The sequence below is a fragment of the Gracilinanus agilis genome, chromosome 6 (genome assembly GCF_016433145.1).
Source record: "Gracilinanus agilis isolate LMUSP501 chromosome 6, AgileGrace, whole genome shotgun sequence".
In the NCBI taxonomy this organism is placed as follows: domain Eukaryota; kingdom Metazoa; phylum Chordata; class Mammalia; order Didelphimorphia; family Didelphidae; genus Gracilinanus; species Gracilinanus agilis.
This window is the reverse complement of record NC_058135.1, coordinates 275,690,246-275,705,382: the sequence shown is the minus strand read 5'-3', so window position 1 is coordinate 275,705,382 and position 15,137 is coordinate 275,690,246. Positions and strand designations below refer to the sequence as shown.

General features: G+C 33.1%; 1 protein-coding gene and 1 pseudogene across 1 annotated transcript; both read right to left on the bottom strand.

Annotated features, from left to right (window-relative positions):
* Positions 1-1,809: 1,809 nt before the first annotated feature.
* On the bottom strand, positions 1,810-2,754 carry LOC123251633 (olfactory receptor 5D13-like). The gene has a single exon (XM_044680938.1). It carries the CDS (start codon positions 2,752-2,754, stop codon positions 1,810-1,812), a length of 945 nt encoding a protein of 314 aa, XP_044536873.1.
* Positions 2,755-10,699: 7,945 nt separating this feature from the next.
* Positions 10,700-15,137, bottom strand: part of LOC123252648 — an 8,527-nt pseudogene continuing 4,089 nt past the window's right edge.

Below are 15,137 nucleotides of genomic sequence, written 5' to 3'. Positions count from 1 at the left end.
TAGAAAATGTTGACAGATTAATAAGCAATGTAAATTTTTATTTATATAGCTTCATAAATATGTATATCTTTAAATACATGTGTTATGTGTATATGTATACAAATAAAATGTGTATATGTATACAAATAAAATATACACATAAATGAAGCAATGATACATATATATCTATCTTAGCTTTTTTAGATGGAAAAGTTTCTGACATTCATTATTTGTAGTAAGCATTTAATAAATGTTTCTTGATTTAATAATTAATATATTATGAGGTCTTATTTGTATTGTTTGAAAAGAAAGCCTAGAATATTCCCCTTAAGAAGGGTTTAGACAAACTTATATGGTCATTAGATCCAATATTTCTAAGATCTAGAAACTAAGATTTCCCAAACGAGTCAAGAAAAGGTGTTTTTATCTTTTTGGTTCGTGTGTGTGTGTGTGTGTGTGTGTGTGTGTGTGCTTGTGTGTGTGTGTGTGTTTAATAAAGATTCACTGCTAATTCTGTGACCTCTACTACTGTCTTTTATTTACTAGCATAATAAGATGCTAGAACATCTGATCTAGTAATATTTTTTGCCTGTATTATTTCTCTACAACTTACTTCTCATAACAATTAATAATGATGATCTGGATATATTTGAATTTAAAGTTTTAACACTAAGAAAATGAATTTCTGTTCTTTGAACATAATGAAGTCAGTATCAATTCTCTCTCATTAATAGTCCAGTAAAATATGAATAAACAAATGTGGAAAGTCAGGTATACTCCTTTCAGAAAGAAAAGATACAGAGAAAGAAATAGGAGATAATTTAAAGATTTTTTTTATATTTCTACAAATCAGTAGCTAGATTCTATCTGCATTTATTTTGCAGATCTTATGATAGGTATTTCAATAATATTTCAAAATTCTGCTGTCAGGGTCTATTATTTAGATATCAAAGGAATTTAAACAAAAATGAAAAAGAGGTTCTTTGAAAAAAAATTGGATGTCTGGGAGCAGATAAGTAGTCCAGTGCACAGAAAGTCAGGCCAAGAGGCTGGATCCCCAATGTTAGGATCTGGCATAAGGTATTTCTTACCTCTGTGATCTTTGGCAAGTCACTTAACCGTCATTATCTAGCCCTTACCACTCTTCAGTTTTAGAAACAATACTTAGTAGTAATTCTAAAATATAAGGTAACAGTTAAAAAAGAAAGAATTAGAAGTCAATTTCTAAGACAGAGTTGTTGTGTAGAAAGAGAGGAAAGCTAAAAGCCCTTTTTTTTGTTTCCACAGTACAAATTAATTAATCAACAACACTTATTAAGACTTTACTGTGTGATAAGAACAATAATATGACCTTCCCAGCATTAAATTTGGTTTATAACATTTTTATTTGTTCACCTAGATGCTCCAGGATTTGGTGCCTATCATTTTTTTTTTCCAGCACTCAATGTTGTCATTCATGAAGGTAACAAACGTTTCTGGAAGGACTCCAAAAATCATATACTCAACCAAACAGTTCACCCCTTACATTTTGGTTCCTTTCTTCTCTATGAAATAGTGGAAATAGGAAGATTGAATAAGAAAACAAATATCAAAAATTTGGAATCAGCAGATTTATTTTAGAATTAATTGTGAAATAATTAAAGATTCTGAGGCTGATGCTACACCATGGAGTACTTTTTAATGATTTTTTTTTTCATTTTGAACATCTTCTTAGCTTGTATAAGAATTTTCATAACTATCTTTAATATGGTTATAGAAACTCACAGAATTATCACCATAGATTCCCACAGAATAGTTTGTCTATTAGTGATATACTTTATAGAAATTTTCTCATTGAGAAATTATTCTTAGATCTTTTAATTTCCTGAAGGTTTCCTTTACATCATTGTTCCTTAGACTGTATATTATGGGATTCAGCATAGGAATTACCACAGTATAAAAAACTGATCCTACTTTGACAACAAGCCACGAATTCTTGGAATTGGGAAAACAATAAAGGAAGAGGATGGTCCCATAAAAGATGGAAACAGCTGTCAAGTGGGAGGCACAAGTGGAGAAAGCTTTACACCGCCCACTGGCTGAATGCATTTTGAGGATAGTGACAAAAATGAAAAGATAAGATGTAAGGATAATGATGAGGGTGCAAAATGCACTGAGATTTGCAAAAATAAAAAGTATTAGCTCACTGAAGTGTTTATCAGAGCAGGAAGCAGAAAGGATGACAGAATATTCACATGCAAAGTTATTAATGATTTTGGTTTCACAAAATGACAATATGAGAAGTGAGTAGGTGAGCATAATAGAAGAAATTATGCCCCATGTATATGCCATAGTGACTAGTAGGGCACAGAATTTTGGGGACATGGAAACTGAGTAGAGGAAAGGATAGCATATAGCAACAAAGCGGTCATAGGCCATCACTGCCAACATGACCATCTCTGTCACCACAAAGATGACACCAATGGTAAACTGTGAGATGCAGCCCTTGATGGAGATAGATCTATCTTCTACAACTAAGTTTTCTAATAGTTTTGGTGTAACTATAGTGGAGTAACAGAAGTCCACAAAGGACAGGTGACTAAGGAAAAAGTACATGGGTGTATGGAGTTTAGGATTTGTCCTGATGATCACAATCATGCCCACATTCCCTACTACAGTGACTGCATAGATGGTGAGGAACAACAGAAACAGGGGCACCTGGAGCTCTGGATAATCAGAGAATCCTAAGAGGATGAACATGATAGCAGTACTCTGATTCTGATCAGTGTTCACCATGATTCCTGTTGGAGAGAATTAGAAAAATGGATCATGAGAAGGAAAACATGAATGAAATTAAGCAACAGAGAATAAGGAGAATATGAATTAGCAGATAGTGATTACAATCAGTATGAAAATAACAGTTGTATTAGTTCAAAAGTTAGTATTTATTGTCAAATCCTATATATTTAGGTTGAGAGAAAGTCTTGGAAAACTTAAAAGAAGAAATCTAAGAAAGAGTGAGATAGAGAATGGTCTGAACATAGAAATTTCCATAAATTAACAGATTCTAGGAAAAATCCATAGTTTAAGTCATGTCTATTCTCGAAAATAGCTAATTCATTTCCTTTAAGTAAAGGGAAATCCACTAGGCAGCAAATTTCTATTCTTCATACATCTATGTATATTTACAAAACTGGTTCATCGCCCCCTTTTCTGTTGGCATTAATTTCATCATTTTGAGCATGTCTCTGCTATCGATTTTATCTAGTCCAATTAGGTGGAATAGCAAAAAAAAAAAAGTCTAAGCTCTTTTTCAAGTAGCAACCTTCAAAATACTTGAAAAGATATATAGCCTGTAACACCTAAACTGCTTTTCTATTCTTTTCTTGGAAGCATATATGTCACAAGTCAAAATGACATTTAATGAGATGTCTTTCTACAATAGCAAAAACTGGACATAAGAGAAAGATAGACAGAGAGTGGGTCACAGAGAGGACGAGAGAGAGACAGAGAGAGATACACAGAGGGAAACAGAGAGTAACAGAAAAAATAAATGTAAGTTTTAGGAGGCACAGTTCACTGAAAGTTGTTAGTCATGCTTGGGATATGTAGAATAAGGAAAAGGTCAGGGAAAAGAAATAGCATTTCAATTTGAATTTCTCTTGTTACAGAAACAGAAGAGCATTCCACAAGGGAAGTAAAAAAATATGCTTTCCCAAAATTTAAAATTCCAGATTGGTATATCCCAATGTATGTTTTATTTCAATGTTACTTTCATCTAGGATTAAAACTACTTGATCATCCACTATATTCTCTACCACTTCCATCTATTCTCACATTATCTTCCATCCCTTCTATGTCTTTTTTATCCCCTCTTCTGCCATTAAGTTTACAAGTTCTAGCTTTTTCCAATTATGCATTCTTTTCCTCTGTGAACCAAAGTTTATTCCCACGGGATATTTTTTCTTAACTGTCCCCTTTCTGCTGCAATGCTATGGCAAACTGTCATAAATTTTATTTCCATAATTTCTAAATTTCATAAATATTAAAGAGCTGTCATTTTCTTATTTTTCAAATATTTGTGTGATCTCCTGACCAAATGTATCTGCTAACTATCCCAACTTATCTGTACTTGCACATTTTTCAATGTTTTCACCAAATTCTCATATAATGGATGAGAAAAGTTAAGATCAGCCAGCATATTTATATGGGGAGAAAAAGATTCTTTATTGCACTGTAACAACTTTGTATTACTTATATGATTAGAGAGTTGTCTGAGGAAGATGTGATTAAATGGCTTGCCCAAGGCCATTTAATTCAATCACTTCCTGGTACATTTCTTCAGAGGTAGAATTAAATTACAAATCTTACTGTTTCATTCTTTCACTATCACATACTATTTCTCTTTTATTTGCACTATACATACATATGCAATAGAGGAATGAAATAACCAATCAAAAAAGAAAGGGAGGATAGTCCAATGACAGAATGAAAAAAAATCTAGATATCTATCTATTTATCTTGTTAGCTAGTTAGCTAGCTATTTATAGTTATCTATTTAAATATTTGGAATTTTTACCCATCTCTCCTACTTCTGGTATCTTCAGTGGATTTGTAGGCTCATTGGTCCTAACACATGGCATGGCTATATGTTTATGATTTATTATCATAGACTTAGAGTTTTAAGATGTATTCGCCATCTAGTCCAGATCTTCATTTTCATTTTGTAGAGGAAGAGAATGATGCACTGAAGTTAAATAACTTATCCAAGATCACACAAGAACTAAATTAATAGCTTTAAGATTCTGACATGGGTTCTTTGTTCATATCATTCATTACCCTCCTGCTACATTTCTGCTACAATAAATTGCCAAATGGTAATACTTATTTTTCAAATTATACTAAAAAACAAATATATTATCCTTTATTTCCTAAGTTGAGCAGGGAAAAAGGAAAAGAACATACATGCTCTATACTTATGACAGCTGTCTTTGTATTGCAAGGAAATGGAAATAGAGTAGGTATACCAATTGGGGAATAACTAAACAAGTTTTGTCATATGATTATAATAGAATATCACTGAACCATAAGAAATGGTGAGCAGGTTAATTTTTTAATATGTAAAGTCCTACATGAAATCATGAAGAATGATATGAGAAGAACCAAGAGATCATTATACAAAGCAACAGAAAGATTGTTTGAAAATTGACTTATTCATCCTTACCTTCAGAGAAATGACTGAAAAATAGAAGCAAGACATAATATTATATATGCATACATCTTTTTTTAATGGTTACATTTTTAACGTGGAGAGGGAAGAGAGACAGAGAGATCTGAGAATTTTAAGGTAACAAATTAATTAATTGAAAATAAAACAATTTCCATCTCAATTATATCTTTATGAGTAGCATCAGTTTCAAACCAGATTGTTTACTATTTATACTATGAATGCATTGTATTTTTCTGACTCCACAACTTTGATTTCACCATATTCTCTTCATCTGTTACCACCTTCTGCTTTTCTACTCATGAAAACTTAAATTTTCCCAAAGCACTGAGCAAATCTCTCCTCATTTTCAAGCTCTTCCTCTGTCTGCTGACTACCCTTTTCTCTCAAAACTGTCAGTAAACTTTTGTTAACATATATTAGACTCAACTGTATTCTGAGTACTTGTATTGCTCTTTGTGTGTATATGCTTACCTTCCTGACATGGATCATGAGATTCTTGATGTCAGGGAATGTGTTTTGTAGCTTTATACTTTCAACGCATTGAAACAATCTATGCAAAATTGGTAAAAATAATTGTTAAGGAGTAGGAGAAAGAGGAAGAGAAATGTCCTTAAAAACCTCAGGTCACAAAACCAATTCATTCTATTTCATTTTAAATGTTTAGAATGTCTGCCAAACATGAAACTTAAATATTCCTGTTTATGTCTGTCCCACTCTTCCTCACCCCAGCGTATTATATTCAAGACAGTCATGATTCTTCCCTTCCTGTCTGTCTTATTTTACCATTTATTAAATCCCACATATTTGTCCATTCTTAAGGTGTCCTAGGATTATATTGCATTAATGTACATCAAACATTTAAAGCCTGCCTTATTGTCATATATTTAAGATGGTTGCTTAATTTTTTAGGTTTTATAATTGAATTGTTAATCTAAAATTCTCTGAAAAAAAGAACTCTAAAATAAGTATAAATTTTAAAATAGTAACCCAATAACAATTTAGGATCAAAGAGTGCACTTGCTCTGTTTCTTTTTTTTTTACAAAATTAACCTTTTGCTGACAATCCTACTCTCTCAACCTACATCCATTCTTAATTCCTTTCAATTTCCATACCTTGATCATAACTGCCAGTTGAACTTCAATATATTAGAAGTGTTAAATTTTCCAACACTTACTGAAAGCCTATTGGGTACCTCTTAACACCCATGGATATTAGATTATATGCACAAAAATCATTAACAAAAAGTGAATAATAATGATAATGATGATGATGATGAAGGTGATCTGAGATAAACCTTTCTCTGTACCCCCACTTTTGTGACAATTATTTTCTGACTTATCTATCAAAGGAATATTCTGATTTGCAGTCTATAGATCTGAAAAAAAAATATGTGTGGGAGGAAATTACCAAACTTATCTACTCACCAAAGTGTAAATTCTTTTGGATGTCTCATTTCCTAGATGCATAGCACAGATGGCATATCTAGTGAAATATTAATTTAATAAATAGATCCCTTCCTGTTTTATTCATAATGATCGAGCTCAGAATTAACCCAGTGGTGTATGTTAACAGAATGTTTTTTCCACTGAGTATAGAAGGAGAATGTGGTTCTCTCCATTTTAAAGCAAAGCTTAGAATCAAAGACATGTCCTCCAACTCCATCTTGAACCTGATTATTACATGACTTACACTGCAGAACTTAAATTCGTCTCCAAGACCTTTGAGACTCAGGCCCTAGAGACTCTCTACTGACCCTACATAGATGGGCTTAAAAGAAATGATTCGACAACAAAAAAGGTCTTACTATGTTACTGTCAGAGAATAGAATTTTCTGAAAGTCATACTGGTCTTGCAGTTAAAATTATTTTCTACCTTCCCAAATATTGATGAAGATTTTCCATAAGATTATACAAAGTATAATTAGATGCTTATTATCATGAAATTTAATAATTTACCCTCAGAGAAATTAAGGTGAGTCTTCAGCAGTATCACCTTATTAAGAGTTTATTCAAATGCCTTAATCAATATTTCTTATCTGCACTTTATGCACAACAGTTAAGACATTTTAAAAAGTAGACTTGAAGATGCAGAATTTCTTCTTTACACTAAATTTTGGCAAAGGCAGTCTACAAATATAATAAGTCCACTTAGAAATCTAAGCTCAGGAGCCCTTGGGCAAGATCTCCTCTGGCGATTCTGCTGTTATGATTCCTGGACCTTTTACCATTGAACTCATAATAATATCTCCATTGCTAGATGCCATTTATACATGGATACATTATATTCCCAGATATATAAATCAGATGATAGCTTTAGAAAAAAATATTTTATTATTAGAAAATATAAGTTATAGGGCAGCTAGATGGCTGAGTAGATTGACAGTCAGAATGAGAGATCAGAGGTTCTATGTTCAAATATGGCCTCAGACACTTCCTAGCTATGTGACCCTGGATGAGTCACATTGTCTAGGTTTTACCAGTCTTCTGTCTTGTAACCAATATGTAATATTAATTCTAAGATGGAAGTGAGGGTATATATATATATATATATATATATGTTTTTTAGAAACTTACCTTGTAGCATAATAATAATAATCCTTATTATTATTATAATGGAAAGCATTTTAATAAATAACTCTGAAATGTACTAGAGTTTACCAGGCATCATCTAAATGCCCTGGAGACTGAACCTGGTGATCAGTACCCCTGGAATATGGTTTTCAATAGGAAAGAAGCATTTATTAAGTACTTACTATGTTTGAGAACAGAGCTGTTCTAAGCAGCAAAATTAAACATATAAACAAAGAAAAGATAGTTCCTGCCCTCAAAGAACTTACATTCTAATGAGTGAAGACAATGCATGAAAGGAAGCTGAAAAATACTAAAAGAATGAATCTTTTCTCTGAATTCTCCATGATCTCTCTATCATGTATGATATCTCAACCACATCTAGGAACTCTCCAAACTTTAATATACTTTATTCTGAAAATGTGGAGGAGTCAAATGGAAATGGAGGGATATAGCAGAGTTTTGAGACTTCAATTAAGAAATGATAAAGGGATAAAATCACTGGTCATAAAAAGATTAAAGGGGGCCTATTGCAGGCATTAGTTACATCTGGTGCAGACAGGCAGCTTTATTACTCATAAGCTGTTCTGGATATGATTACCAGGGAAGAGAGGAATTCTGGGTGTTGCTCACAATGGAATAAGGGTCCTGGTCAAAAGGAAAGAGGAATGTTAGCGCTTGTGGCTTAAGGGGATGTGTGACCTTTCATGGGGATGAGAGCAAAGACCAGAAGAGCAATAACCATACATCTATCCAAATCATACCCCCTTGGAAGTACTAAAAACTTGCATATTCCCAGGTCTAGCTCTGAAAACTATAGCTCAAAAAGGTCTGAAGCTTAGGAAGGTGACTCCTTAGCCCTAGTAGAGCAGAGCCCAATTTAAAATAAAGTTTAAAGTAAAAAATGATTGGAAAATAAACAAATATTTTAAAAAGTGAACCTGACCATAAAAAGCTATTATAGTGATGAGAAGATTGACATAAACTCAGAAAAAGACAATAATGTAAACATTATTGAAAATTATAAATTATTATAAAATGTTAAACTGTTATTATCAATGTTTATAAAAAAAGACTCAAAGAAAAGTACTAATTGGACCCAAGAAGAACCTGAATTTCTATAGGAGTTATGAGGTAATAATGCTAAAGGAAATTTTTAGAAAATTATGAAAAGTGAATTATCCTCTTAATAAAAGGGCACCAAAATCCTGAAGAAAATAATACTATAAAACAGATTTTGCCAAATGGCAAGAGGTACAAATATCTACTGAAGAGAGTTCCTTATCTTTTTAAATGAGGAATTAATTCTCATAAACTATTTTATAAATTAATTATAAATAGACAAATAATGAGAAATATATAGTATATTAATATAGATCATAACAATACTGTTTTCTGACCCTGGCAAGGAAATAATTTCTAGTTGATTCATTTAATGAGAAGGAATCAACGTTTACTTTATTGTGTAAGGAATTTTATTCTGTAGAAAATTCTATGCATCATGTATCTTTCCTCAGGACCTTTGGTATCTAGCATCTTAACAATCTCAACTGACCTCTTCTATATGAACAATGCCGTAAAATCATTAGAGGAAGCTCAGTATCTCAAGTGTCCACTTACAGAGTTTCTTTTTTAAATCATAGCTCATAGTCTGTGGGCCAGAGAAGGGTCAAAGGCCCATTGAATCCATGCAGAATGACAAGTCATGCTTTGATCCGGTGAACTGAAAAACAGGCCACAGGAAGGATGGAAACCCCAGTAAGAACTCCTGTGTGACTCCCTTCTGAATAACACTTTTTATTACTGAAATTATTGTAATCAATTTCTCTAGGAAAGTCCCAAGTCTTATAGTCTAGATAAAGAAATCCTCTTAAAGAAATCTCCTAATCACTTTATAATAAACCAGCAATTAATGAGTTAATATTTCATACCCTCAGCAAAAGCAGCATTCAAAATGATAGAAGCTACTTCTAATCTCTCCTGATTTCTGAGAAATCTGGAGGACAGAGGATGGCAATTTAAAATACTTTATTATTTCATTGCTTTACCACATTGAACTTAACCTCAGAGTTTTAGAAGTTCACACTTTACCCTACCTTTTGAAATATTTTGAATAATAAAAAACTGTTATTGAAATAATATTTGGATAAAATTTGATCTTGGTAACCTTTGAATGCTGTTTAGACTAAAACATAATCTACATGAAAAAAATGTGTTATTGATGCCAAACTCCCATGTAACCTTGAATCTATACTGTTTAGAATTAAAACATAATGTCTATTATTCATGTCAACCTTGTAGAAAAAAACTGGTCTTGAAGAAAAAGTTATAAAATAAACACAGCTCAAAGGCTGGTAGAATAACTCTGGGCTAACTTCTTGGTACTGGACTGTCCTCAGTTTCCTTTCTTATTCACCAATGCAGTCAGGCTTTCCAAGCCTCCTATTTATGTGTAGGCTGGCCCTACACATCATAGTACAAATATAGGTTTTTCAATGTAACAATAGAATGTTTTTTTTAATTAAAGGCAGAATTTGAATAAATGATATGCCCAATTGTTCATCACTGAATTGAAATACTGGAAAAATTATACATCAAATAGGGGCGGAGGGAGGAGTGTTCTGTGACTTTATAGATAAGTGATGTAACATCATCACCATCTTCATTGCTAGTGTTCCTATAATGCAGCAAGGCTTTCTAAGTTGTTTTTTTAAAATATGTTCTCATTTTACATCTTAAATATCTACTGGTTAATGTTGGAATGAGGACATTAAAGAGGAGCAGGTTTTTTATCAGGAAATTCTGCTGCTTTTTTCTAAACTTTATCATATTTGAATTCAAAGTGCCATCTCTTTTTTTTTTCTGCTGTTCTTCCTATTGAAAACCTATATTTCTTTCTTAGAAACCATATTGCCTTTTCATTGAAGAAATTGTTTCCTTAAGTCATTTTCTAGCTTCTGCTATGTGGTCATGGTAATCCTTAGTGATATGATCAAAATGCCTGAGCATGCTATACTGATTAAGCTGCAGGGGAACTTCAAAATGAGCCAAGATTACAGGAATGTATTGTAAAATTAACTGGAGGCAGCATGAAGAAAAGGCTAAGTTTTTTCTGGTTATTATTTTCAATCCAACAAACTGCAAAGCCTCTGCTCCAATAACTAAATGGCAGCTTCTTGAATTGAAATACCTGCATAAATCTGACAAACAAGTAAGCATGCCATTAGAAACAGATGGGATGTTATCTACACACTGGCAATATTCAAGGATAACTCTTATCAATAGCAACACTGTTCCATCCATAGCATATGGCTGTCCTTCAACTAACAGGAAGTCAGCCCGTTTTCTCTCTTCTCCAGATTTCATTTCAGGTAAAGCAATCTTCCAATCTGTTATGGAATCAACAAGGTCTTGAAACTCTGCAGGCACATCAGTTTGCTTCCACTTTTCATTCTCTAACAGGAGACTGAGCTTGGTTTTTCTCTCTTCATGAAATCTATTTACAAATGTATTAGCTTGACTCTGAAAAGCCTCATGTAGCGACATGTTTTAATGACCACAAATCTGTTCAGAATCTAAAATAAATGTTTCCATTAATTGAGAAAGCATGACAAACTCAAAGGAATTCAACTTCTCAAGAAAACCATCCTTGGCTCTTGCCATAAGAAATTTGACTGACCAATTATGACATATCTGAAGCATTATACAGCAGTTCTTGGATGCTATTTGTCAGTTTGTCCAGCTCTAAGTCAGTCAACTTCATGTCCCCTCCGACCATAAGCTATACACCTCCTGGTGTAACATAAGATATTTGCTGTTTGGTGGATGAAGAATCAGTAATACATTCTGGTTTGGATACTGAATCACTGCTAAAGGGCTCACTGCTTAGAGATAAAACCTCTTTGAGAGGTAGAATCAGTTATTCTATATGGTAGCTCATCATCACTAAATGCATCACTGATAAACATGCCTTCATGGGTTAAGTAGGCCACCTCTGTATCTAATGAATTGTCTTTTGCACCATTCTTCTGTTCTGAAGATTCTTCCAGTCCCCTAGTCCTCTGATTTTTATCAAGAACTGAGAGGACAACACTTCAAAAAATATATAGCATTCCCTTAATCTTCTAGAGGAAGATTGTAAACTTAGAGAAAATATCCTTTAAGAGATAAAACCACTGAGGAAAATTCCATCAATCTCATCTGATCTGCAAGTTTCACAACTTCTGTGTCTATTTCTTCTATCTGTGAAACTGTATAAATCACACACTGTTTAATGATTTTTTTGCTGTGATAATCATTTCTTCACTATAAATTTCTAAAAAATTGAGTTTTCTTTGTTTTAAAAGTCCAAATATAAGTGATAGTAGTCTTTCCTCTTCTAAAATTTGACAGTCATCTTCCAGTAGTATATTTAAATCACTATGAGAATAAGTAGAAAATTTCAAAATCATCATTTTATTTATTAGTTTTTCTAATTCACAAAGCTGTGATCCTACGTGCCAGAAACTATGAATACCCTGAAGTTCCTGCTGTAGAATGTCCTGTGTTGTTGCTATTAATTCCAAGGCTTGTTATAAAGAAATTGGGTAATCTAGGCAGGTCTCAGGCAATTTGAGTAGTGAGGAGGGATAAGAGGAATATGAGGTGATTTGGAAGGGGAATGAAGAAGATAGCTGAGTGTAGGGAAGGATGAGGTGGTATATAGGAAGGTAAGGAAATGACAGGGAATATACAGGAGGGCAGCTTAAACAGGCTTATTCACCATGGCTAGAGACAGAGGATACTGAGGAAATAGGCTGAGGTTCTTCAATCAGGGAAGGTATCTCTAAGGTACAGGGCGATTGGGCCAGTCAGAAATGTTTTATATCTGGCTGGAGGACTTCTCTTGTTAATTTCTATGTCCCTTGAGGGAGGAGACAAAAGGGCTCCTTCTTGCCAGTGAAACTGATGGATGCAGGAAGTCTCTATCCTGCCAAAATGGATGCCTGTGGTTCCCTCAAGAAATAAAAAAGAAAAATAATCCCTTCCCTCTTCAGCCCTTGCCTTAATTTTTGATACAATGATTCACCAGAAGCTTTGAGTAGGTAACGAAGGGGATTTATTAATGTCAGGGATAATCAGAAGGAGAGAGGGCATTAGGGTTTTATAACATCAGCTAGGGAGAAAACTGATGGTGGGGGAAGGGTCACAGGAGGGGGTTAGACTGAGAGAGCCTACTCTCCCATTCAGGAAGATTTGATTCCCTTAAAGTAAAGTATTTATCAAATCACTAAATTGGGGTTAACTTGTTTAGGATGCCCTACTTGCCTACAGAATCTAAACCCACTATGTCCAATCATCAAGCCACCCTTCCTCCTAGGGCCCAAAGGTAAATTCAGGCAAATAGCAGGGATGTAATGGAGAGATCAGGGAGAGGTCCAGAGAAATTAGATAGGTCCAAATCTCCCCAAGACAAAATAAGCACAGGCTAAGCTCAAGCCCCAAAGCAGAATCCATCAGTCAAAGTGAGAGCCAGAAGGCAAAAGCCCTGTCAGTTGGACTTCAGCCCTATTTATAGCCTCAGGCTCCAACTGACTTTCTGAAGATTCTAAGACCTCCAACTGTCTTTCTGTGACTGTTTGAATTTGCAGAAGCAAAAAGCTTCTGCTACCAATCTTGCATTACACTATCTATCTATCTATCTATCTATCTATCTATCTATCTATCTATCTATCTATCTATCTGTCTATCTATCTTCTATCTACTATCTATTGATCTATCATCTATCATCTATTTATTAATAAATCTATCAATCTATTGATTTATCTATCTACATCTCTATATTTATATATGTGTACATATAAACACAAATCTATATGTTATAAATGATTTACAAATATATAATCTGAGAAAAAAGTTTCTTTAGAAAATGTTGACAGATTAATAAGCAATATAAATTTTTTATTTATATAGCTTCATAAACTATGTATTATACACATAAATGAAGCATTGATAGATATATATCTATCTTAACTTTTTTAGATGGAAAAGTTTCTGACATTCATTATTTGTAGTAAGCATTTAATAAATGTTTCTTGATTTAATAATTAATATATTAGGAGGTCTTATTTGTATTGTTTGGAAAGAAAGCCTAGAATATTCCCCTTAAGAAGAGTTTAGACAAACTTATATGGTCATTACATCCAATATTTCTAAGATCTAGAAACTAAGATTACCCAAATGATTCAAGAAAAGAAAAGGTGGTTTTATCTTTTTTCGTTCATGTCTGTGTGTGTGTGTGTGTGTGTGTGTGTGTGTGTGCGTGTGTCTCTGTGTGTGTTTGTTTAATAAAGATTCACTGCTAATTCTCTAACCTCTACTACTGTCTTTTATTTACTAGCATAATAGGATGCCAGAATATCTGATCTAGTAATATTTTTTGCTTGTATTATTTCTCTACAACTTACTTCTCATAACAATTAATAATGTAGATCTGGATATATTTGAATTTAAAGTTTTAACACTAAGAAAATGAATTTCTGTTCTTTGAACATAATGAAGACAGTATCCTTTCTTAATCAATTCTCTCTTATTAATAGTCCAGTAAAATATGAATAAACAAATGTGGAAAGTCAGGTATACTCCTTTCAGAAAGGAAAGATATAGAGAAAGAAATAGGAGATAATTTTAAGGTTTTTTTTTATATTTCTATAAATCAATATCTAGATTCTATCTGCATTTATTTTGCAGATCTTATGATAGGTACTTCAGTAATATTTCAAAATTCTGCTGTCAGAGTCTATTATTTAGATATCAAAGGAATTTAAGCAAAAATAAAAAAGAGGCTCTTTGAAAAAAATTGGAAGTCTGGGGACAGATAAGTAGTCCAGTGCACAGAAAGTCAGGCCAAGAGGCTGGATCCCCAAAGTCAGAATCTGGCTTCAGAAATTTCTTACCTCTGTGATCTTTGGCAAGTCATTTGACCCTCATTATATAGCCCTTACCACTCTTCAGTTTTAGAAACAATACTTAGTAGTAATTCTAAAATATAAGGTAACAGTTAAAAAAAGAATTAGAAGCAAATTTCTAAGACTGAGTTGTTTGTGTAGAAAGAGAGGAAAGCTAAAAGTCCTTTTTTTTGTTTCCACAATACAAATTAATTAATCAACAACACTTATTAAGGCTTTACTGTGTGACATGAACAATAATATTAGATGCCTAGCATTAAATTTGGTTTATAACATTTTTATTTGTTCACATAGATGCTCCAGGATTTGGTGCCTATCATTTTTTTCCAGCACTCAATGTTGTCATTCATGAAGGTAACAAATATTTCTGGAAGGACTCCAAAAATTATATACTCAACCAAACAGTTCACCCCTTACATTTTGGTTCCTTTCTT